This window comes from Rana temporaria, chromosome 8 (assembly GCF_905171775.1).
Source record: "Rana temporaria chromosome 8, aRanTem1.1, whole genome shotgun sequence".
Taxonomy (NCBI): Eukaryota; Metazoa; Chordata; class Amphibia; order Anura; family Ranidae; genus Rana; species Rana temporaria.
The window spans coordinates 135103000-135126298 of record NC_053496.1 but is presented as its reverse complement, the minus strand read 5'-3'; the positions used below and the strand labels follow the sequence as shown (position 1 = coordinate 135126298).

Sequence of the window (23299 nt, the reverse complement as noted above, 5' to 3'; positions counted from 1 at the left end):
GTAATGATCCGCCTCCGTGAGTCCGTCAGCTCAGCAGGGATCCTCCGTAAAATCCCAGCTGAGCCGTTGGCTGACAGGGTGGTCCCCGCACACTGTGCAGGGACCGCCCTGTCTTTTCTCCGCTCTCCCCCTATGGGGGGATCGGATGAACACGGACCGATCCACAGACGGAAGAAAAAATAGGATTTTCTTCCGTCCGCAAAAAATCGGAGCTTTGCGGAGGCGGGCAATCACATAGGGACCAATGTATGTCCCGTTTTCATCCGCAAACGCATGGATTGAAAATACGGACATACGGTCCGCACATGTGAAAGGGGCCTTACTATGGGGATATACAGACTAGAATACTGCAATCACTGAGCAGTAAATTATATCACCTGTGATGTATTTCAGTTATCTTGCAAACCTGGTCTGCTAGTGGGTCCTGAGGACAGGAGTTGAGAACCAATGTCTTAGACAGCTGCCTCCAACAAAGATGTCCCCATTGCAAAATGTCCCCATATCTCTTGTTCTGGAGACAAAATGTGTGATTTCCTATCACTTTCTGTGGGGTGAATCTCCCCAAGGTGAACACAGGCAGCAATACAAAATTGACAGAGAGTCCAACCCTTCCCTACTCTATCCAAAACTATAATACAATAAAAAAAAGTTTTTATAGAGATACACTTTAACAACTTGTGTTAACATCAGTTTTATGTAAGAATTGACATGGCTCTGACCAAACCTACTCTACCCCAAATTACTTCTGCCACTTTCTCCCTAGACTTGTTTTATTATATGATTATGATTATATGCCCCTTTTTAAGGGCATTTTCCCTGAAATGCGTCAGTCCTCAAACTGTGGTGTGCGTGGTTAGATGATATTGCCCTACTGCTGGAGTTTTTTTTAAACACCTGTTTCATTTTATGTTTGTAAGTATGCTTTTGTCTTGATTCAATAAATATTTATGGTGGTAATGCACTAGGCGTTTTTGCACCCTTCTGTGCATTTATGTAAAAAAATAAAACTCTACTCAAAGTCTTTCCTGTAAAGGAGACATGGAATATTCAACTCTAATGCTGACTCTAATGCCCCGTACACACGATCAGAATTTCTGATGGAAAAAGTCTGACTTTATCCATCGGAAATTCAGACCGTGTGTATGCTCCATCGGATTATTTCCATCGGGGCTTTACACTTCTCAGAGGGTCCAATTTCTAGTTCCTTGTTTTACCTGGCGGTTCACTTTACAAGCCCTTAGATCTCTACTGTATAATGACATAAAGGCCAGCAGGGTGAATCCCAGAGTGAAGAGGGTTCTTCAAGTGTCCAGTGTTCATTACTGCAGAGATCAGCAAAGTGGGCAACAGAAGAGGTGAGCAATCAATATTTTCTTTGCAGGGAGCCCATTATTGTGACATTTTACTTTAGTGACAAAGTTGCTTTAAAGTGTATGTATAGTCAAAATTTATAGTCTTGCTGGGGAGAGTTTTATTTACTGCCTGTTTTGAGGATTTGAGGAAATACAGTTAATTCTTATCCTATTTATCATCAGAACATTTGTCCCTGTTGGAAAATTGGGAGACCTCTTGCGCTAATGACAATTTTGGATGTACCCACATTTTATGTATCGATGAAAATGGTCACCAAGACAAATAGGGATTTACACTCCTAAGCAGGTACATAGACATAAATAAATACTTGAAAGAAAAAGATACAAGGTGCTTAATTCTCAAATCCCAGTCTGATTTCAGAAGCTCACTGGATCCAGTTAGGCAGCTCTCATAAACCAGGGGACCTTTAGGGACACCCCGAGTGAAATCAGAAGTAAAGAATGGGGAGGAACTCAGACATGTAGCAGCCCAAGGCAGAGGTCAGAGCCTCGTCATCCCCCGCCCATCTGAAACTCCCAACGATACCGGGGGATAGTGAGCGAGCCTTAGCACGAGAGGTATGGAGGGAGATATCACTGCTCGCGATGCTCGCGGCTCCCGCCTTATAGTTCTGGTATTCTGACACCTTTACCGGTGTTCAAGCTGTCTTTCTTGCTGCCTCCTCCTTCTCCCTTCCGCATCCCCCCATTTTTCCGGATCCCGTGGATGTGCTTGGCTGCCTGTGAGGGATCGGTCGCTGTCTTACCCCCCTTCCTTTGAGCACCTGTGAAAGAGTTGGAGGTGGTGAGCTGACCTGGAGCCGGACACGTATGCTCTATGAGAGCTGTGGACTGCTGTGCAGGGAGAAGAGTATACAAGGAGGCGGTAGGACTGTATTTACAAAAAAAAATACTTATGTCCGATTTATCTGGATGGACTTGTATACTGCATAATAAATGTATCTAGAACAAAATCTCCTCCATCTGACAGCTCTCAAAAGTAATTTGAACTGAATGCTAGCCCCGACAGTTACTGTCAACCTAAGAGGATTTGGGGGGCCAGAGTAAATTTATGACAACATCTGTTGGAAAAAAAAGGAGGGATGGAGGACCTTTTTTTGGGGGTGTTGTTTTTTTTTCCCTTTTCCTCTTCCTTCTCTCTGGATTTGACCATGGCCACAATAAATGTAATTACTTATAATGTAAGGGGGATGAATACCCCAAGTGTAGCGCTACCCCCGGAGGAGCCGCTGGTTGTTTATGGGATCGGCGTATTGAGTTACCTTGCAGGGTGTCTAGGGGTGATACTAGTGAGTTGAGGCAATGAGCGAAAGTCCAGTCATCAATTGGGTTTTCTTCAATGCTTTATTCCAAGGCCCAACATGGTCAACATCAACGTAAGACAAGATAGGAAAGGTTGATGAAGCGTAAGGACAACTTTAGTATCAGGCCTTGGATATGAAAAGAGCAGTCCTGCTCTTAGTGATAATAAGATCAGTTCGTCGCCACTCTAGCCAGAGTGGGTAAAGTGCCCCCGGACAGACTTCTGTCACAAGCCTGGCAGCCGAAGTGTCACTTGCAAATCGCTGGGAGGAACAGACCTCTGCCACAGGCCTGGTTGGGACTTCTGCCACAGGCCTAGCGATTCAAGGTGCAATAATTGGATTGAGCGAATCCTCCCAGTAAATTCAGTTAAGGTCACCGGTTGACAGCTGCAATATACCTGTCAGTGTCGCGGTGACCAGATCCCCGATGGTTCGTTCAGGCCTCCTGGATAACCTCATTCCCCACCGCACAGCTCTCAGCTTAGGATCCTCTTAGCAAAGGTTGGGACCCAGCAAGTCGATGGGGCCCCTCTCATCATCATGATGAAGCTCCGCATGGTGCGCAACTCTGGCCAGGTAGGCCATGGTGGCGGGGTCCATGGATGCGCGCACCCTGAAGGTGGATGCGGCACCTGGAACTCGGCCCCAGTGAAACAGACCCAGAATCAATGGCGTCTGCCCCAGATATATCCCTCCCCAGCATGCCCAGCGAGGGAAAAACTCCTCTAATTGGCTGCTGGGCAAGAGTGACTCTGCCAGAACCCCTTTAGCGCCAACTGCTGCCCAGAGGTGGAAACGCACCCCTGAAACGCAGACTGACCTACAAGACAGTTCTGAAAGGACAGCAGCCCTGCAATTTAACAAATTGTGAATGGGAGCAAAATAACTCCCATTCCCCACTAACTTTAGCGTAGTGCCCATACTGAAAGTAAGGGGGCGCTACATAAGTAAAAGGTATAAAGTAAATAAAGTGCTCCTTTTTCTGGGGGCGAATGTGGTCTATCTCCAAGAAATGCATATTGCTCACACTTCGGGGCATGGACTAGCTTCAAATTCATTCCCTATGTGGTTTAATGGGGATTCAAAATCTAGCCAATCAAGGGGTGTGGCTATAGGCTTTGGCAAGACTATAGCCTTTATAGTAAGAGAGCAATTGGCAGACCCTGAAGGAAGATTTCTCTTTGTAAAGGGGGACCTTGTTTAATATAGAATGAATGTTGGCAAATATATACTCTCCAAATAGGGATCCAGACTTATTTTTAAAAAAAGCCTTAAAAAAACTTGAAGTATTTAAAGAAGGTCAACTTATAATGGTGGGAGATTTAAACTTGAGTATAGACCCGCAGATAGATACAACAGGGGGCCCCTCTCGTTTCACAGCTAAAAGACAGAAGGCCATAACAAAATTACTATTGGAACATCAGCTGATAGATATACGGAGGGTCAGGCACCCAGGAAACAGAGAATACACGTTTTATTCCCCAGTCCACGGGTCATTTTCACGGATTGATTATATCGTTGTAGAACATCAATTATTACCATCCTTTAAAAGCACAGAGATTAAAGCAATTACTTCATCTGATCGTGCCCCAGTAGCGATTAAGCTAAAAATATAAAATATCAGGCCGGGGAGGAACTCGAGACTGAATGACTCCTTATTCAGGACCTGGGGATTATCGAGCAGGAGCTTGAATTTTTTTTGGCGGTAAACAATACACCAGAAATCTCACGCACAGCCCTGTGGGAAACACACAAAGCTGTTTTAAGGGGGATACTGATAGGGGCAGGCGCAGGGAAAAAGAGAAAGAGGAGAGAAACTTAATTTTCTATATAGAGAGATACAGGATTTAGAACGAATGACAAGACCCCCAAGGTACCCCGGAGACACAGGAGTTGGTAATAAAAAGGAGCGCAATTAGCAGACCTCTTAGAACAGGAGAAGAAACGTGCCTCCCATATGGTAAATAAGAAGAGATACCAATGGGGAAATAAATCTGGGAAGTGGCTGGCTATGGCAATAAGGGAAAGAAAAAGCTCCTTAATCCTTAAAATTAAGAACCACCAGGGAGAGATGGTTCACTCATGCCCGGAAATAGCAGAGGTTTTTTTTCATGAATACTATAGCTCATTATATAATGTGAATCAGAAGGAGGTATGTAGGGAGGAGAAGTCTATGAGTACCTGAGAGGCATTGACAATGTTGCCTAGGGAGGAACTGGAGCAACTTGAAGCCATAATCACTCCAGAAGAAGTAAGTAGAGCAATAAATAGTATGGCCCTGGAAAGTCTCCAGGCCCCGATGGGTACTCAACTCTATATTATAAGAGATTTCAAAAGTTTTTGACCCCTAAACGCAAATATTTAAATTCCCTGGCCGAAGGAGAGAACCTGCGGGAGGAATCATTATTGGCCCATATAACCCTCATTCTAAAAGAAGGGAAGGATCCAACAGTCCCAGCGAGTTACTGCCCAATATCTCTGTTAAACACAGATATAAAGATTTATACGAAAGTAATAGCAAAAAAAGACTAAAGCCCCTACTATCAAGTTGTGTAAATAGCGATCAGGTAGGGTTAGTATCAGGGAGAGAGGGGAAAGATAAACGTCTGAAGTCACTGTGTTTGATCCATGAAGTAGAGGGGGGAAGATCCCAATCACATTCCTGACGATTGATGCCGAAAAGGCCTTTGACAGGGTGGACTGTGGCTTCATGTTTCTAACATTAAGACATTTGGGAATTAAATGATGATTAAAATGATGAAATGGATATTGGCCTTTTATCACCACCTAACGGCCAAAATCAGAATACATGGGACACTACCCCCCCCCCCCTTTGGACTTATTTAATGGAACAAGGCAGGGGTGCCCCCTGTTCCCAATGCTGTTCATAATAGCATTGGAACCACTGCTAGTGACGATCCGTAAAAACCCAGACATTGGAGGGGTAAAAGTAGGGGAAAAGGAATTTAAAATAGCCGCATATGCCGATGATCTGCTTTTCTATATGTCTAACCCTAGAGTAACAATCCCAGTCACATTAGATGAGCTAACCAGGTATGGAAAACTCACTAACTTCAAAATAAATATGTCTAAATCAGAGATCTTAAATATTACTGTCTCAAGGGAGGAACAGCAGGCGATCCAACCTAAATTCCCCTTTGTATGGTGTAAGGAGGGATTGGGATATCTGGGAATAAAATTGACTGCTTCTGTAGGACCATGTTCAAGGCCAATTATATACCAGTATACAAGTGCTCAAAAAAATTAAAGAACATTTGGAGAATCTAAGACATAAGCCTCTTTCAAGGATAGGAAGAATAAATGCTGTAAAAATGAATATTCTACCAAGGCTGACTTATATTTTCCAAATTATTCCAATAACAGTATCCCAGGACTATTTTAAGAAATTAAGATCAATTACATTAAAATATATCTGGGCACATAAAAGGCCCAAAATTGCATATGCAACATTGACGAAAACTAAAAGGTCAGGAGGATTAGCAGCCCCAGACGAGAAATATTATCAGGCGATTTGTATTTCTCGGATGTTAGAGTGGATTCACAATAAAGAGGGGAGACGCTGGGTGAATATGGAGATTTCACAAAGTAAGGTAGATCTAAGGAAGATGGTCTGGATACCACGGCAGTATCGAGAATTGGCCAATATCACAAATCCATTAACTAGAAACATTTTTAAAATTTGGGATGGTTTATGAAAGATACACCATTGGGACCATAATTCACCATTATTATCGATAATAGGCACAAATTACTTTAAGCCAGGGAAAGAGGAACACATATATTTCACCAGATGGGCAAAGAAAGAAGAAATATTATTACAAGATGTAATCAAAGGAAATAGGATTTACACGTATGAGGAAATTACACAGAAATTGGGACATATGCCACTAGATAAATGGAGGTATACTCAATTACAGCATTTCACATGAGCACTGCCACAACCGTTACGGGGAAAAGGACACATGAGGGCAATAGAGACATTTTTTCACTCTCCCCTTAGCTTAAAGCAAAGTATATCCAAAATCTATAGGATACTAATGAATGAAATAGAACCAGAACTCCCTCCATACCTGGGGAAATGGGAAGAGGAGATAGGCCTACTTACAGAAGAGGAACACAGAAGGAAAATTCTGAGAATGGTGTGCTATTCCTTAGGAGACATAAAGACAGCTGAAATGTGCTACAAACTCCTGGCGAGATGGTATGTAACACCCCAGAGGGCATATAGAATTGGAGCAGAGGGGCCCTCAACTTGTTTGAGGGGATGTGATGCCCCGGGAAGCTTTGCACACCTCTGGTGGGAATGCATAAAGATCCAACTCTACTGGGATGGAGTCCTGGCAGCAATCTACCAAATTACAGGAGAACAGATCCAGAAGAACCTCTGGAACTGCCTATTTTATGATATAAGGAAAACGGCCCCCCAATATAAGAACACCTTAGCTCCATTTCTCTTAAATGCGGCCAAAAGCCTGATCCCGAGTCTCTGGAGGTCTCATGAAGTCCCCAGTATGAAGGATTGGGCTGCAAGGGTTGAAATGATAAGAGTTATAGAAAAAAATATTCATGTAGAGGAAGACTCATTGGAGAGATGGGGTTTGTCTTTGGGGAGGGTCGTGTAGGGGTAGGGGCAATAAGGGTGGAGGGTATGGATGAAGGAATAGGATGCCTTTTAATATGTGACTGTGTTTTTTATGGCTATATAATAAAACAATAAAAAGTGAATATTCAACAAAAAAAAAGTAAAGAAGGGACTTGTGTCTTTTTCCAATCTCACCTACTATGTAACTATGTAAGAATGCAATAAGGGTGCCGCTCCAATTATAAAATCCAGGAAGATTTTTGGGGTATTATAACAAATAAACATATTGGGGTAGTAAAACAAAATTAAAAATTAAACACATTATAATGTAATCTATTTAAAAAATTTCTTAGACTCCACTCAAAACTAAAAAAAAAAAAAAAGAGTTGCCTTTGCATACACTTTAAGATTTAACAGAAAACTGTAATAAAGATTGTGCTGTGTTATAAACAACATTACAAACAACATATTATTATAAGGATGTGCATGTCCTTATTTCTCTGCATATTGTTAAAGCAAATACAGCGCATTTTTTTCTCATTACAGGTGATGTGTTTCTTATTAACATAGTTTGCTTTTAGACATTACACAATATACAATGAACCTTGGTGCATTTTTAATAAAATGTTTCCTTGACATATACATATGGAAAACTAGTAAAAAGACACTGAGCTCCCAGCATTTTTCTTCTCCAGCATTTGTTTCAGTTCAGATACGAGAGCAGCACTGGCACTTGGAACTTTCTCTTTCATATGCTGATCAATAATCTTGGGTGTCAAAGATCCAGAGACTGTGGGCACGCTCCATTCGGTCTTAATCTGTCTTGGTATTAGGCGTGGAAGTGGAGGTGGGCAGGGGGCATGTGGTGGGAATGAGATACATTGACTGTTGTTATTACCATTCTCATTTTGAAGACTGACTTCCACATCTTGCATGGCAAACTTTTCGGAAGAACTTGAAGACTTCTTGAACTTCAACCATTCTGTCCTAATTGTCCTGGAGGGGTGGTCTGGTCTTCTTCTTCTAATTATTTTCCTTAGGGGCATGACTTTATTAGATTTTTTGTTGCGCCAAAACATGGCAGTAGAAATTAAGACTGTAATGACCACCATAATTGCCATGACACCAGCTAGCACCCCCAAGGCTTTCATGGGGTTATCTTTACTTTGCATCAAAAAGGCAGCCACAGGCCCCTTGTGTAGAAGGGTCTGTAAAAGAGTACAAAGATAACATGTGACAGATTCTACCCATGCCATATGTGTGCCATTTTCTGCAACATATTATAGCTATGCAATAAGGCATCACACTAATGAGTAGTCAACTCTAAAACTCAAATTGTATTGCTACAGTCCACAGCTTAATGACATCACGGCTTTTCTGATCATATAGTTTTAAATATACTTGTGCTTACATAACCTTATCCTCTCATCCACTTCAAGTTATGATTTTCTGAAAGATCAATAACGGTACCTAAACTGATTTGGAGAATACAAACCTGATCCAATATATATAAAAAATATATTTTATGAGCAACAATCCTTCTAAAAATGTGTTTATATAAACCACTACCACTATCATAAATAATAGTATATACTGAAAACTGTATGTGATTACTTTTTGCAATATGTATTTATATTTTTTTACAAAGATTTAAACCCTGTGAATAAAAAGGTAACTGCTGTAAGTAATATTGGCAATGTAATGGTTCTTTACAGCCTCTGTCTGTCACTTTTTCTGGACAGCTTTGCCTGCATGTAAATGTTGATAAAAATATAAATATCAACACTGAAAAAAAAAAATTATATTACTATCTGCTGATTCAAAAAAGTGTATGTTATCAGAAAGCAATATCGCGCTTGTGAGTACTAAATACTGGGAGTAATTGGGAGCATTGTGAGTTCTAAGGACTGGGAGTAACTGGGAGCATTGTGAGTTCTAAGGACTGGAAGTGACTGGGAGCATTGTGAGTTCTAAGGACTGGAAGTGACTGGGAGCATTGTGAGTTCTAAGGACTGGAAGTGACTGGGAGCATTGTGAGTACTAATGAGTGGGAGTAACTGGGAGCATTGTGAGTACTAAGGAGTGGGATTAACTGGGAACATTGTCAGTGCTGAGGACTGGGAGTAACTGGGAGCATTGTGAGTTCTAAGGACTGGGAGTAACTGGGAGCATTGTGAGTGACGAGGACTGGGTGTTCTTGAGAGTGGCCCTTTAAATTATACAAATAAAAAATAACTCAGGGGTGTCACTGTCATATTTGCTGGAAAACGTAGTCTAAATGTTAATGTGGATAAAATGTTAATACATGCATGATACATTAAACCAATAAGGAAAGCAGATACAGAACACTGTCATATCATGTATTTACTGCATCCAGTTATTAGAATACAATGTTTTTCAGAAAAATGGTACTTTAACAACAAGAAGATGAATTTAAACTAAAAATAATTTATTATGTATGACATCAGTTACACATAAAATAAAACAAACATACCGAAACTCAAAATAACCTTTTCAGAACACTGCAAGGACTGGGAATTTTCATGCAAATTAGATTTTCTCTCCTTCCTCTAAGCCCACTTTATATTAATAAATAATGCACTTAACACCCCAATGATGAAGACTTCTAATACAAGGCACTCAAAAAATAACATTATATATTACTGGTGGGGGCCTGTATCAAACATCACCAGCAAGTGTAGTTGAAGGTGAAATCTGGAAGTGCCCAGGGCCTATGGGAACGTAAACAGTGATGAAAAGCAAAACAGTTTCCAGGAGAGAAGAGGGTTTTCAGAGGGATCATGGAACATGCATACTTTGAATTATGTCACTCACAGACATTTATATTTTGTATTCTTGTACTCTTTTACAGACTATATTTTCTTATTATAATATATAGGTTTCATGCATTAAAGTTAGTTGGGTCATTTGGCATAGTGTGGAGTACATTTAGAAATGCTTGCTCAGTTAATGAAAGGCTTCTCTTGGTGGACCCCTAACAATCTTTTTGACTCTGCCTCTGGGATGAATTTTGGATCTTTTCACACTTTTCCAGTACATGATGGTGGAAATCACTATAGTAACAGAAATGCTGGAGAGGACTGTACTCATGCAAATTACAAATATCATCCATGGCCGCCTCCTGAGACTCAAAACATAGGACTTTACCCTCGATCTGATCTGGAAATGGTAAACATGAAAACAGGTAATGCGGGAATGGAAAAGTGGAGGAAAATATGATTATGAAATGCAAAGCGTATGGTGATTAATAATTACTAGTTTTCCCTACACACAGACACAATTGTGATGTTGACATCTACTAAGCAGTGGATCTTGATGTAAGAAAAAAAGTTACAGGATGAAAGAGCTAATGTGCAAGAGTCTTTTCCTGGCTCCTATTTGTTCTACTAAACATGCCATAAATGAAAATGTTGTTCTGTTTGTCATGGGGTCTAAAGGTTGACAGCAACAGTAGCGTATCACTGTTTACATAAAGCAGATGCGTGGGCATTGGTATGATGTCTATAAACAATCCAACTCTATCTGAAATCCAGGCAGATATAACAGACAAAGCTAAGCCAACTATGTATGCATTAACTAATCAGTCATATTTTTATGAATGGAAATAGTGCAGGTACCTGAAATGTCACTTGGTATAAGCCTTGCAATCCCCAGGAGAGATGGTGCAAGACTTATGCCGCGTACACACGATCGGTCAAACCGATGAGAACGGTCTGATGGACCATTTTCATCGGACCAAACCGATCATATGGGGGCCCCATCGGTTATTTATCCATAGGTTAAAAAAAAGCAATCTTGTTTTAAATTTAACCGATGGATACCTAACTGATAGAAAAAAAAACGATCGTTAGTAGGCACGACCATCGGTTAAAAATCCACGCATGCTCAGAATCAAGTCGACGCATGCTTGGAAGCATTGAACTTCGTTTTTTTCAGCACGTCGTTGTGTTTTACGTCACAGTGTTCTGACGCGATAGTTTTTTTTTAACCGATGGTGTGTAGGCACGACGGACCATCAGTTAGCTTCATTGATTAACCGATGAAAACGGTCCATCAGACCATTCTCATTGGATGGACCGATCGTGTGTACACGGCCTGAGAGTAAATCAGGTGTGTTGCAGGCAAATGATTGATTATTATTATTATTATTATTATACAGGACCTATATAGCACAGTTCGTGCAGATGTGCTGACAAAGTAACATGCTAACTGTAAAAGGGAAAGTAATGGTATTCACCTGGCTGTGCATATGGCTAGGAAAATCTAAGATGTGACCAAATAGAAACACAAATGCTTTTGTAGGTAAAACAGTTCCCATAAATGCATGTTATGTGTTTATTTAGCTGTTGGATTTGAGTAAAGCTTTAAACCATTAGGTTAATGCATGACAAAAGGTCTGCAAATAGCCAAAATCAGCATTCTTAGAAAATTAGCAGGCCTTCATTTGCTAAAAATATGATCTGTATTAAAGTTCTCCTTTTTGTAATACTGATGCTTGATCAGTATTACCAAAATAAACATACACAAAGTCATACTGTATTGATAATATTAATATGACAATCATTCATACTTAAAGTGGTTGTAAACCCTCACATATACCAAGTGACGTGAACAGCCTCAGGTGATAGACAGAGATGAAACAAATCCTCCTAAATAGGCTTTATTAGTTTATCTGCAGTCTTCCCCTCTCTACATCCTTTTCAGTAGTGCAGATCATGTTAAAAATCGTTCATCTGTCTCAGCACTGAGCAGATGGTGGAGAGACTTCAGTTACACTGTGTGAGAGCTGATTGGAGGAAAGAAACACATGTCCCTCCACATAGCAGAAGAACTTTGTTGTGAATAGACAAGTTCCGTTCTGAGCACCCCCCTCTTTTCTCATGTGTCGGGGAAACTTCTCAGAAGTGACTCATGCTGATAACAGGGGAACAAAGTACCAGAGAGAAACTAAACTTAGAGCTTTGGAGAGAGATACGTAAAACACTGCAGATATATGTGCTTAGTTCAAAATCCAGGCCTGGGGTTTACAACCACTTTAAGTATGGATAAATATGATTCAATAATAATTTTTATCCAAACAGGTGAATAATTCTGGTTAATACCAGCAGTAAAAAAACCTTTACTGTGAGAAACATGGAAGTTGCCATTTTCTTCTCCTCTACAAATGTTGATTGTCTAAATCAGTGGTTCTCAACTTCGGTCCTGAAGTACTCCCAACAGGCCATGTTTTTGGAATTTCTCTTAGCTAAAATAGCTGTCCAAAATACCAAGCCATTGACTCTGATTTAAAGCAACTGTGCAAGATAAAGGAAAACCTGCAAACGTGGCCTGTTATGGGTACTTAAGGACTGAGGTTGAGAACCACTGGTCTAATGCCGTGTACACACGATCGGAATTTCCGATGAAAAACATTTTTTCCGTCTGTGTTTAGAAATAGAACATGTTTTATTTTTCCGATGGAAAAAAAAACAATATGAAATTCCTATCATCTGTGTGCAACTCCTACGGAGAAAAAACCCACACATGCTCAGAATCAAGTCAGCGCATACTCGGAAGCATTGAACTTAATTTTTCTCGGCTCGTCGTAGTGTTTTACGTCACCACATTTTGGACGGTCGGAATTTGGTCTGACAGTGTGTATGCAAGACAGCTTGAACAGAATTCCGACCAAAAAATTCCATCGGATTTTAGGACTTCGGAAATTCCGATTGTGTGTACGGGACATAAGTGATATGCTGATCTAAGAATCAAAACTTTGAATAAAGTCAGAGCTTTTTATCTGCTAACATGTTCTGGGTCAATGATTCAAACTTTCCTGAAGTTTGTAGATCAGTATAATAACCAGACAACTAGCATTTTCAGAATGGGGTCAGTTATGGCAGCCTCCATGTACTGCTAAAACACATTGTACAACTATGCAACTAAAATTCACAATCAGCTTCGGATAATAGGACTATTCTCCAAATACCTTCCAGTTATCTGTAGATTAGGTTTAAAATAAACTTGTATCTGAGAGTACCCAATTATACATGTAGTTTTTTTCTTTTTATATACAAGGGTGGAAGACCATGACTGTCACAAAGCCTAATTGGGAGGTGTAGGAAGGAAGGGACCAAAGAACTAATCTCCTATATTAAGTCAGTAGCTGCATAACTGAGAATTTCAGGTTTCAAAGCTCTCAGTATGAAGTTACAAGTATAATCAGGAACATTTAGGTACCTACAATTCAGCAATACAGTAAAACCTTGGTTTGAGAGCGTTTTGCAAGACGAGCTAATTTTTTTTATAAATCTTGACTTGATATACAAGCGATGTCTTGATATAAGAGTAGCATCATTTCACAACTGAGTATAAAATAGAAGAGAGGCGCCTCTAAGGCCCCGTACACACGTCCGAGGAACTCGACGTGCCAAACACATCGAGTTCCTCGTCGAGTTCTGTGTTGAAGCTGCTGAGGATGTCGGCGAGCCAACTTTCCTCATTGAACAATGAGGAAATAGAGAACATGTTCTCTATTTGGCCCGACGAGTTCCTCGTCGGCTTCCTCGGTGAAAAGTGTACACACGACCGAGTTTCTCGGCAGAATCCAGCTCCGATCGAGTTTCTGGCTGAATTCTGCTGAGAAACTTGGTCGTGTGTACGGGGCCTGAGTGTAGCAATATGGTTACATTTAATGAAGGTACAACATTTAGAAACTCACATGGTTGATGATTAAAACTGACACGTCTAAGTATGCAGGCATCCGGGGTAAAGCTGTCCACATAGACCCTCCTCCTCACCACCATTGATGTCATCCCTTCCACAAACGGTTCAAGCCTCGCTTTCAGGTTACTCTACTGCTGGGTAGTCTTCCTGGTCATGATTGCCGACTGACAGCGGTGAGAGCCGGTGGTGAGGAGGACGGTCTATGTGGACAGCTTTACCCCGGATCCCTGCATACTTAGATGTGTCTCTTTTAATCATCAACCATGTGAGTTGCTAAATGTTGTACAGTACCTTCATTAAATGTAACCATATTGCTACACTTAGAGGCTCCTCTCTTCTCTTTTATACTCTGTAGCTCCTGCTGGATTTTGCTTCTAACCCTCTTGTGGTGGCTTCCATTTGTGGATGGACATTTTATGGTTACACAACTTATCACATTGCTATAATCTTTTTATATGGACTATAGACTGAAGGACTTATAAATAAATGGCTGTGGAACAAATTATTTGAGTTGCCATTATTTCTTATGGGAAAATTTGCTTTGAAATACAAGTGCTTTGGATTACAAGCATGCTTCCGGAAAAAATTATGCTTGCAATCCAAGGTTTTACTGTATTTCCAGTTTAACTATTTTTAGCAAATTACGAAACATGTTTCCTTTAATCTGATACTACATAACAGATCCTTAAGGTGTGTGACAACTGAAACCCAAATGGGTCAGCATGGGATTGCACTGGAACTTCATCCTTCAATATTACATTTTATTACCAAAAAAATAAAGCGACTTAGGCCCCGTACACACGGTCGGACCGAACCGATGAGAATGGTCCAACGGACCGTTTTCATCGGTTTACCGCAGAAGTGGCCTGATGGTCTGATGTGTGTACACACCATCAGTTCAAAATCCGATCGGGTCAGAACGCGGTGACGTAAAACACACGACGTGCTGAAAAAAATGAAGTTAAATGCTTCCAAGCATGCGTCGACTTGATTCTGAGCATGCGCGGGTTTTGAACCGATGCTTTTCTGTACTAACCATAGGTTTGGCCCGATCGGGCAGCGGTCCATCGGTTTTGAAGCATGTTTTAAAATTTTGGACCGAAGGAAAACAGACCGATGGCCTATACACACGGTCGGTTTGGTCCGATGAAACTGAACTTCGGTTCATTCTCATCGGTTCGGTCCGACCGTGTGTACGGGGCCTTACTGTTTAAAATTCTTACTAGATGACAGTCAAAAGATCCTGAAAAGCCTACACAATTCTGAGCTTTGTTTTTCTGGTTCTTTTTTTTTTATAAGCCATTTACATTTTGTTTTTACAAAACAGTATTTACCATATTTATCGGCGTATACCGCGCACTTTTTTGCCCTGAAAATCAGGGCAAAATTGTGGGTGCGCGATATACGCCGATACCCGCCACGAGTTTGAATACTGCGCCGGCATATACCGAGCGCAGTACACTCAGGTATCTTCGGGCAGTCTCGGCGCCTCTCGCACTGACGTCCTGAGCGTACAGGACGTCAGCTCGAAAGTTGCCGAGCCTGCCCGAAGATACCCGAGTGTACTGCGCTTGGTATATGTCGGCGCAGTATTCAAACTTGGCGCGGGAAACGAGCGGGGAGGACGCGAGGACGCCGCGAGGATGACGCAGAAGGACGCCGGACCCGCCGAAGAGGACACCCGACCCACTGAAGAGGACACCCGACCCGCCGAAGAGGACACCCGACCCGCCGAAGATGGACGCCGGACCCGCCGAAGAGGACACCCGAAGCCAGAAGGACGCCGGACCCGAGGAGGCCGCCGCGCAAGACACCAAAACTGTAAGTACAAAAAAAACAAAAAAACTTTTTTTCCACAGGTTAGGGGGCCACTTTTGGGGTGCGCGGTATACGCGGGAGCGCGTTATACCGCGATATACAATACTTTATAATTTATATACCATTTACAGCATATGTGTGAGACATAACCATGTTTCTTTCAGTCACATATGTTGCCCATTGATATAATTTATCTACACTTTGAACTACCCATGCAACAATAAACTGTAGCATGAATAGACACAACATAAGGTTCACTACAATAGGACACTAACATAAAGCGATACAAAAGGTACTGTAAAACGCAAATAAAGAAAGGAGAGATACATTGAAATGTGAAGGACACCAGGACAGAAAGACAAAGACATAAACCAAATATTCTAAACTATCCTTTGGGACTTTTGTACTATCACCCAATTTAACCTTAGCTGCATTTTTGTTTTGGAATTATGTGGAGCTGGTCTTAGATGTATTTGAATACTTTTGTTTTCTGGTTTAATAAACTAGGATTTATGGAGTAGTGATGTTTTTGGTGAAAGGGTAGAATGATTAGATGAACTCCTTTAGAAGCCAATATATATGGGGGAGTATATTAAGAGGGAGTATCCATTCTTCAGTAATCAAATCTATTAAGTATGGTGATAATATAGGTGGAGGTATTTTTTTTGATGCAAGCCCATGGTGCACTTCAATGACCAGCACACTGGCTAGCATATGGGATAGCATCAACACAACACAAAGTCCACATACTTGCAGGTCTTCTGACTGTAGTTATCCCAGCATACATATGTAATTGCAGTACAGGCTATTGTTCCCTTTTTCTGAAGGGAGAGATACTAAGTATGAAGAAGCCCAGATTAAGGATTACCAAGGGATTATCCAGACTGGTTTGGATTATACAGTTTTTTTTCCTCAGCAAATTAATCAGCTCCTAACTAGGAGCAATACCCTGAGTATACTAAAACTGCAACAGTAAAAGTGTATTCTTTTTTGTTGGGACTGATTGTAAGAACCAAAACACCTAAACCCAAAAAATGAAATAGTAGACAAATTCTTGTTTTGTTCAGAGTTGGGCTTTAAATTGAGATTCTTAAAACATCCAATTGACATGTCCCTTAGCAAACTAACATCACATTTTTCAAAATAAATTATTTTGTTTATTATTTTACTATAAATGTGATGAAATAATGCAATAGTGAAATAATGCAATCGTGTATGACTTGTTTAGCCATTTTTACGTCTGGGCACAGGCACGTAACTGTACGTCCTCTTTAAGTGCCCAACCGTGGGTCAGGGGAGCGCGCCCGCGACCCGGTCCGAAGCTTCACGGCCGCGGGACCCGCAGACCCGATCGCTGCCGGTGTCCTGTGATCGGTCACAGGAGCTGAAGAACGTTCTTCACAGTGGCAATGTCGCTGATCATCTGTTCCCTGATATAGGGAAAGGCAATCAATGATGTCACACGTCCAGCCCCGCCCCCTACAGTTAGAAACACATATGAGGTCACACATAACCTCTACAGCGCCCCCTAGTGGTTAACTCCTAAACTGCACGGTCATTTTCACAGTAAACAATGCATTTTTATAGCATTGTTTGCTGTGAAAATGACAATGGTCCCAAAAAAAATTGTCAAAATTGTCCGATGTGTCCGCCATAATGTCGCAGTCATGAAAAAAAAAACGCTGATCGCCGCTATTAGTAGTAAAAAAATAAAAATGTATAAAAATGCCATAAAACTATACCCTATTTTGTAAACGCTATAAATTTTGCGCAAACCAATCGTTAAACGCTTATTGCAATTTTTTTTTTTACCATAAATATGTCGAAGAATACGTAATGACCTTAACTGAGAAAAAAAAAAATGTTTATCTTTTTTGGGGGTATTTATTATAGCAAAAAGTAAAAAATATAGATGTATTTTCAAAATTGTCGCTCTATTTCTCTCTATTTCTATTTTTGTTTATATCGCAAAAAATAAAAACCGCAGAGGTGATAAAATGCCACCAAAAGAAAGCTCTATTTGTGGGAAAAAAAGGACGCCAATTTTGTTTGGAAGCCACATCGCACGACCGCGCAATTGTCAGTTAAAGCGACGCAGTGCCGAATCGCAAAAACTGGCCAGGTCCTTTACCTGCATATTGGTCCAGGTCTTACGTGGTTAAGAGAACCTTAAGGCCGGATTCACAATAGTGCGGTGCGAATTTCAGCTCTCTTATCTCTGCAGAGAGATAAGAGAACTGTTCAGCAGATCCACTGCGTTTTAGCTACAGATTAGCTGTGAATTTGGAGACCTGAATGAGAGAAATCCTGAAGAGAAATGAACACATCTGCGAATCAGCTGCGTACCCATAGAAGATAATAGGCCTGAATTCGCACCTGAGCCGCACCGCAAGGCCTAAAATACGCACACGTTTTTTCGGCAATGCGCAGTGCAAATGCATCGCACATATGTGAACCAGCCTCATTGAAAACAATGTATTTAGAAATGTTCTGCGTATTGGATGCAGTTTAAGCTGCACTCAATTCGCATAGGTGTGAACCCGGCCTAATAAATATACAAATAATTACAATAAATTACATTCTTTTATAAAACTGTCAAACTGTCGGTATGATTAGAGGATAAAACCATGGCTACAGGTCAGCGGTAAACAACCTTCTGAGCATAATGTGTTGAATTTTTTTTTGTAAGAAACATGCCAGATATATAAAATCATTAATTAGCGCTAAAACTGTATTCTTCTCCTTCTGCCTTCTCTCTCACCACCGCCTACTTCTTCTGCTGCTGTGTTCTTCCTCACTGACGTGTTCTTCCTCGCCGCCGTCTGCCTCTGTTGAGTCGTTAGCCACTGTCTGGCGTCTCTTAGACAGCAATTGGGCGTGACCATCCATGAGATCACAGGAGAGCCCGCCCCCTTTTTTTATAAAGGGAGCAAGCTCTCTGTGTGATGTCAACGGATGGTCACACCCCATGGCTATGTAAGAGACACCAGACAGCTGGTGACAACACAATAGAGGAAGACGGCGGCAAGGAGGAGCACAGAAGTAGTAATCGTGGTGGGAGAGATGGCAGCAGGAGACCATGGCAACAGACAACCACACCAGGAGACACGGCTCGCTGAAGAAGATGGCTCAGAGCTATTTTACAATAATGGAATTGTCAAAAAACTGGGTATTGTTTTTTTGTCACATTTAACTGCTTTTTGCTACAATGTACCGATACCCATTCACATAGAAACGTGGGGCGGGATCTGGGGGCCCTCTTGTTAAAGGGAAATTCCAGATTCCGATAAGACCCCCACAACCACTGGGAAAGGGTTATGGGGATGGGGCCCTTGTCCCTATCAACATGGGGACAAGGTGTTTTGGGGGGGACCCCAAAGCACCATGTTAAGGGTATGTGGCATGGTATTGTTCAGGATGGGTGCTCTCTCATCTCCCCCTTTTCCTGTGGCCTGCCAGGTTGTGTGCTCGGGATAAAGGTCTGGTATGGCTTTTGGGGGGACCCCCACGTAATTTTTTTAAAAATAGGGTGCGGAGTTACCCTTAAAATCCATACCAGACCTGAAGGGGCTGGTAATGGACTGGGGGGACTCACGCCATTTTTTCAATGATTTTTTTATCTATATTGCCGGGATCCAACAATACATTACAGCCGCAAGCAATTTTAAATTACATGTTTTCCTTTAGAAATGTCATTTTGCTGCGGGACAGTAATAAACACGAGAAATATGCACTACTTTACAGGCAGACTAAGGCGACCCCCCAGGCATGATATTTAAAGGAATTTTTCATTTTTATTGTTACACTTTGTATGGCAGACAACTTACAAGCCTTCAGTGAGAACTTTGGATTTTGCAGGTTCGAGCCCCATTGACTTCCACTATTCCCGCATATGCCGATCTGACAGGCACGTTCGCCGGCAATTGCGCTACTTTCCATTTGCATGTATGTCCAGTTTCTGAGAGTTGAAGTCCTAATTGGCCTTAATTGGGCGCTATTTTCCGGGACTGCAGGATCATATATTGGCGCTATAGTAAATGATCCCCACTGTCTGCAATAAACCCACCCATCATTGGTGTCAGTGTCTTCAAAAATTACCCCCAACACTGGTGTCAGTGTCTGCAGCATTAGTGTCAATGACTGCAAAATTACCCCCAGCATTAATTTCAGTGACTACAATAACCTTTGAACTTTAGACTTTCATAAAGCATGGATAAGGATGTGGAATGCCCAGCATGCAATGATGAAAATGTAGCATGGCTGAATATTGGGCAATATTTAAAGGAGTACCGTCAAAGTGCTATTAAACCCAAAGACCAAAATGTATTAAAGGTTGCCACTTTCTAAATGTGGTGGTTGTATTTAATTTATTTTTTGGGGCTTTTCCCCTTATTTCTACCTGTTGATCTAAACATTATATGGATACATAGTTGGTAAGGTTGAAGAAAGACACTGGCCTATCCAGTTCAACCTAAATTGTGTACCAATTTCCATATAGATTGTTTGCTGAGAAACACATATTAATGTTTTTTAAATGTATCTACACTCCTCGCTGGCACCAACTGTGGTATGGTGGCATGGTACTGCATATGTTGCTTGTCCTTTCCCCTGGATCCAGCTGATCACCTCAGTGCTTAGCTCAGCTTAGCCCAACTTTTAGTTTCAGGGTTGCTATTTTTCCCTCAAAGGATCCTATTAAGCCATCCTTGCATGTCGCTCATGCCTGTCAGTGTGGATGAGCCTCCCAGCACCCACAGGAATATATAGTCCCAGTCACTCTCCTTTACCCCCACCTTCCCCTCCAAATTGCTTAACACTTTCTACTTTTACTAACTTAGTTATTAACAGGCATATTATGTGTTTTTTTTTTATAATTTTATGGCCTAGTAACATTTTTGAATGTTGAATCTTAAAGTGGTTGTGAACCGTAGGCATACAAAATGAACAAATCACATCCCACTATATTGTACGTACTAGCCTAAATCCAAAGCAAGTGAGGCTCCTCTCTGATATTTTTTTTTTGACGAGGAAACCGGTCGTGTGTACATTTTTCGATGAGGAAACTGTCGAGGATCCCGCCGAGCCAAAAAGAGAGCATGTCTTCTTTTTCCTCAATGGGAATGGAGAAACTTGCCTTGTCGAGTTCCTCGACAGCCTAACAAGGGACTCGAGGAAAACGATGTGTTTCGCCCGTCGAGTTCCTCGGTCGTGTGTACGAGGCTTAACTCATAGCCTCAGCTCTGTGTATTTTTCTATGAACCTGTGTGTGTGTGTGTGTGTGTGTGTGTGTGTGTGTGTGTGGGGGGGGGGTGTTTCTTGTCCCCATAAGCTGATAGATACCAGGGAACTCATTGCGCTATGCTCTACAGTATGTGTGATGTCAGATCTCCATCCCCTGCAGGGAGAGCTGAAAAAATATTTTTGTATATGTGTGTTTTTGGAACAATCTACTGTACAGAAGAAATAGGTGCAGATAAACAGGTACAACCTATATAGGAGGACTTGTTTCATTGCTGTATATAACCTGAGTGACATTCTGTCAGGGATTCCCCAGAACAAAAAGTGAAATTTCCCCAACATGAACACAAACAGCAATAAAAATGTATTATTAACCTTCTTCACTCTATCCTTAACAACATTTTATGTTGGGTGTGAGCTGATCAAGTATTTATGCTTGAAAAAGAGGCAATCAAAATCTTACCTCCTCAGTTACATCAATCTTGACCACTGCAGTGGTGCTGAATGATGGGGAACCTCCGTCTTTTGCCTGTACAACCACAGACCATTTGCAGTTTTTGTTACGGCTGATGTTCTGAATTACATCCAGTGACCTGATATAGGATTTGAGTTTTATCTCTCCAGTATGCTGGTCTATATCAAAGACATTATCTGGATCAGCTTGCATGATGGAATAATTTACTACATTGTTTGGCTCTTCTGCATCCTCATCAGTTGCCTAATCATGCATTTAAAACAACAGAAAACAAATGTCAAGACAAAGTATGCTCATCAAAAAGTAATAGTGGGGGAAGAGGGCGCTAGTATGAAAATAAAAATACCTGAATTGGGGCGTCCTTGGGCAGGAGGCCCCAAATGTATAAGTGGGAAATTAGAAAAAATATATATTGTTAAACACTCGAGTGACTAAGCAATTTGTACATAAATTGTGACTCAGCTAAATCGTGTGCAATACCAAATATTACAACACTGTACTATATGCAACAAAGTCGCTGGTGCAACCAGTGAGTGGTGCAAAAACACTTAAGCGATAGTGCGTCTCATAGGTGATAGCTCAAAAACATAAGTAACAGAAATAAACAGAAAAAAACACAGTCCAGGTGTAGTTGGTTGACCACTCCAGAAGATAATTAGATCATGCAAAAAATCTTGAGTGCTGCTGCAGCCACCACCAATATAAAATTTGCACCCGAAGTGATCTTGCCAAAGAAAAGGCTTACCAAAGGTAGTGGACCCCTTTCGTAAGAATTGGGTCTAATGAGCTGAGCAGGTATTAGTGCCTGCACACTGTTCACCAACGCTCAGACTGCGGATCTTATGCCAGTGGTATCAGGAATCCATCCAAAAAAATATCAACAGAGAAAGATGCTATAGTGCATTAACTTTTATTTTAAAACACATAGATAAAAAACGCTGATTGGCCCCTTACTTGGAGAGTGCCTGCCCGGCACTAGGACTGCATGCGTCTAACAGGACCCCGACTCAATCTCGTGGGTTGCTGTGTGGAGAGGCGCGTAGGTTGTATGCAGTGGCGTGCGGGATCAGTTGTTGTGCTAGAAAGTCAGACTAGCCTCCGACAATTTTTTCGTGGAATTACCACGTCATCAGGGGGGCGTGTCTGACCGCCGGGGATTCTGGTTTATGTAGGCAAAGGAGAGCCAATCCGGACTCGTGGTGGGCGTGTACGGCTGACGCATGCACTCCTACTGGCGCGCATCAAGCTCCACATCTAGTGGTTCAATTGGATACATCATTCCAGCGCACATCAGAATACTTGCAATACTTAAAAATATTAAAAATATATATTACGGTCTCTAGATTCAACCAGCCTATTGGATTATTATTCACACACACTATATAAAGTTCTTATGTTGTGTTGCTGGCCATATCAGACTGCTGTAATACTAACGATAAAAAGCATAATTTTATAAAATAAGTTAGACATCTAACATATTATAAATTCTTTATATCTGGACATCTAGCCAATATTTGGAATTCCATTCAATATATGATTATACGATGTTGGACAATTAAAAAGGAAAAGGATGGCATCCATTATGAAGAATATTTGACATTGGGGATATTACTGCCATCTTGTGGATTAAAAATAAATTGTTCAAAAATAATTACAAAATGATTTATACATTGTAGATTAGCCATCCTATGGTAAGAAGGTGATCCTATGCATGTGTAATGCAGGTCCTCCTATTGAGGGATGTATCAATGGGCACCCCAAA

At 41.3% G+C, this 23299-nt stretch overlaps 1 protein-coding gene across 2 annotated transcripts in view; it reads right to left on the bottom strand.

The window, feature by feature from the left end:
• Positions 1 to 7682: 7682 nt before the first annotated feature.
• CDHR1 (cadherin related family member 1) overlaps positions 7683 to 23299 on the bottom strand; it is a 226927-nt gene continuing 211310 nt past the window's right edge. The window contains exons 16-17 of one of the 2 annotated variants that reach the window (XM_040320725.1): positions 21526 to 21780; positions 7683 to 8488 (exon numbers count right to left, since the gene is read on the bottom strand). In XM_040320725.1, the coding sequence (XP_040176659.1) occupies positions 7934 to 8488; positions 21526 to 21780 (810 nt within the window). In that variant the 3' untranslated portion in view covers positions 7683 to 7933. Of the gene's footprint in view, positions 8489 to 9889; positions 10461 to 21525; positions 21781 to 23299 lie in introns of those variants that run through there. The other variant, XM_040320726.1, reaches the window with a different exon arrangement.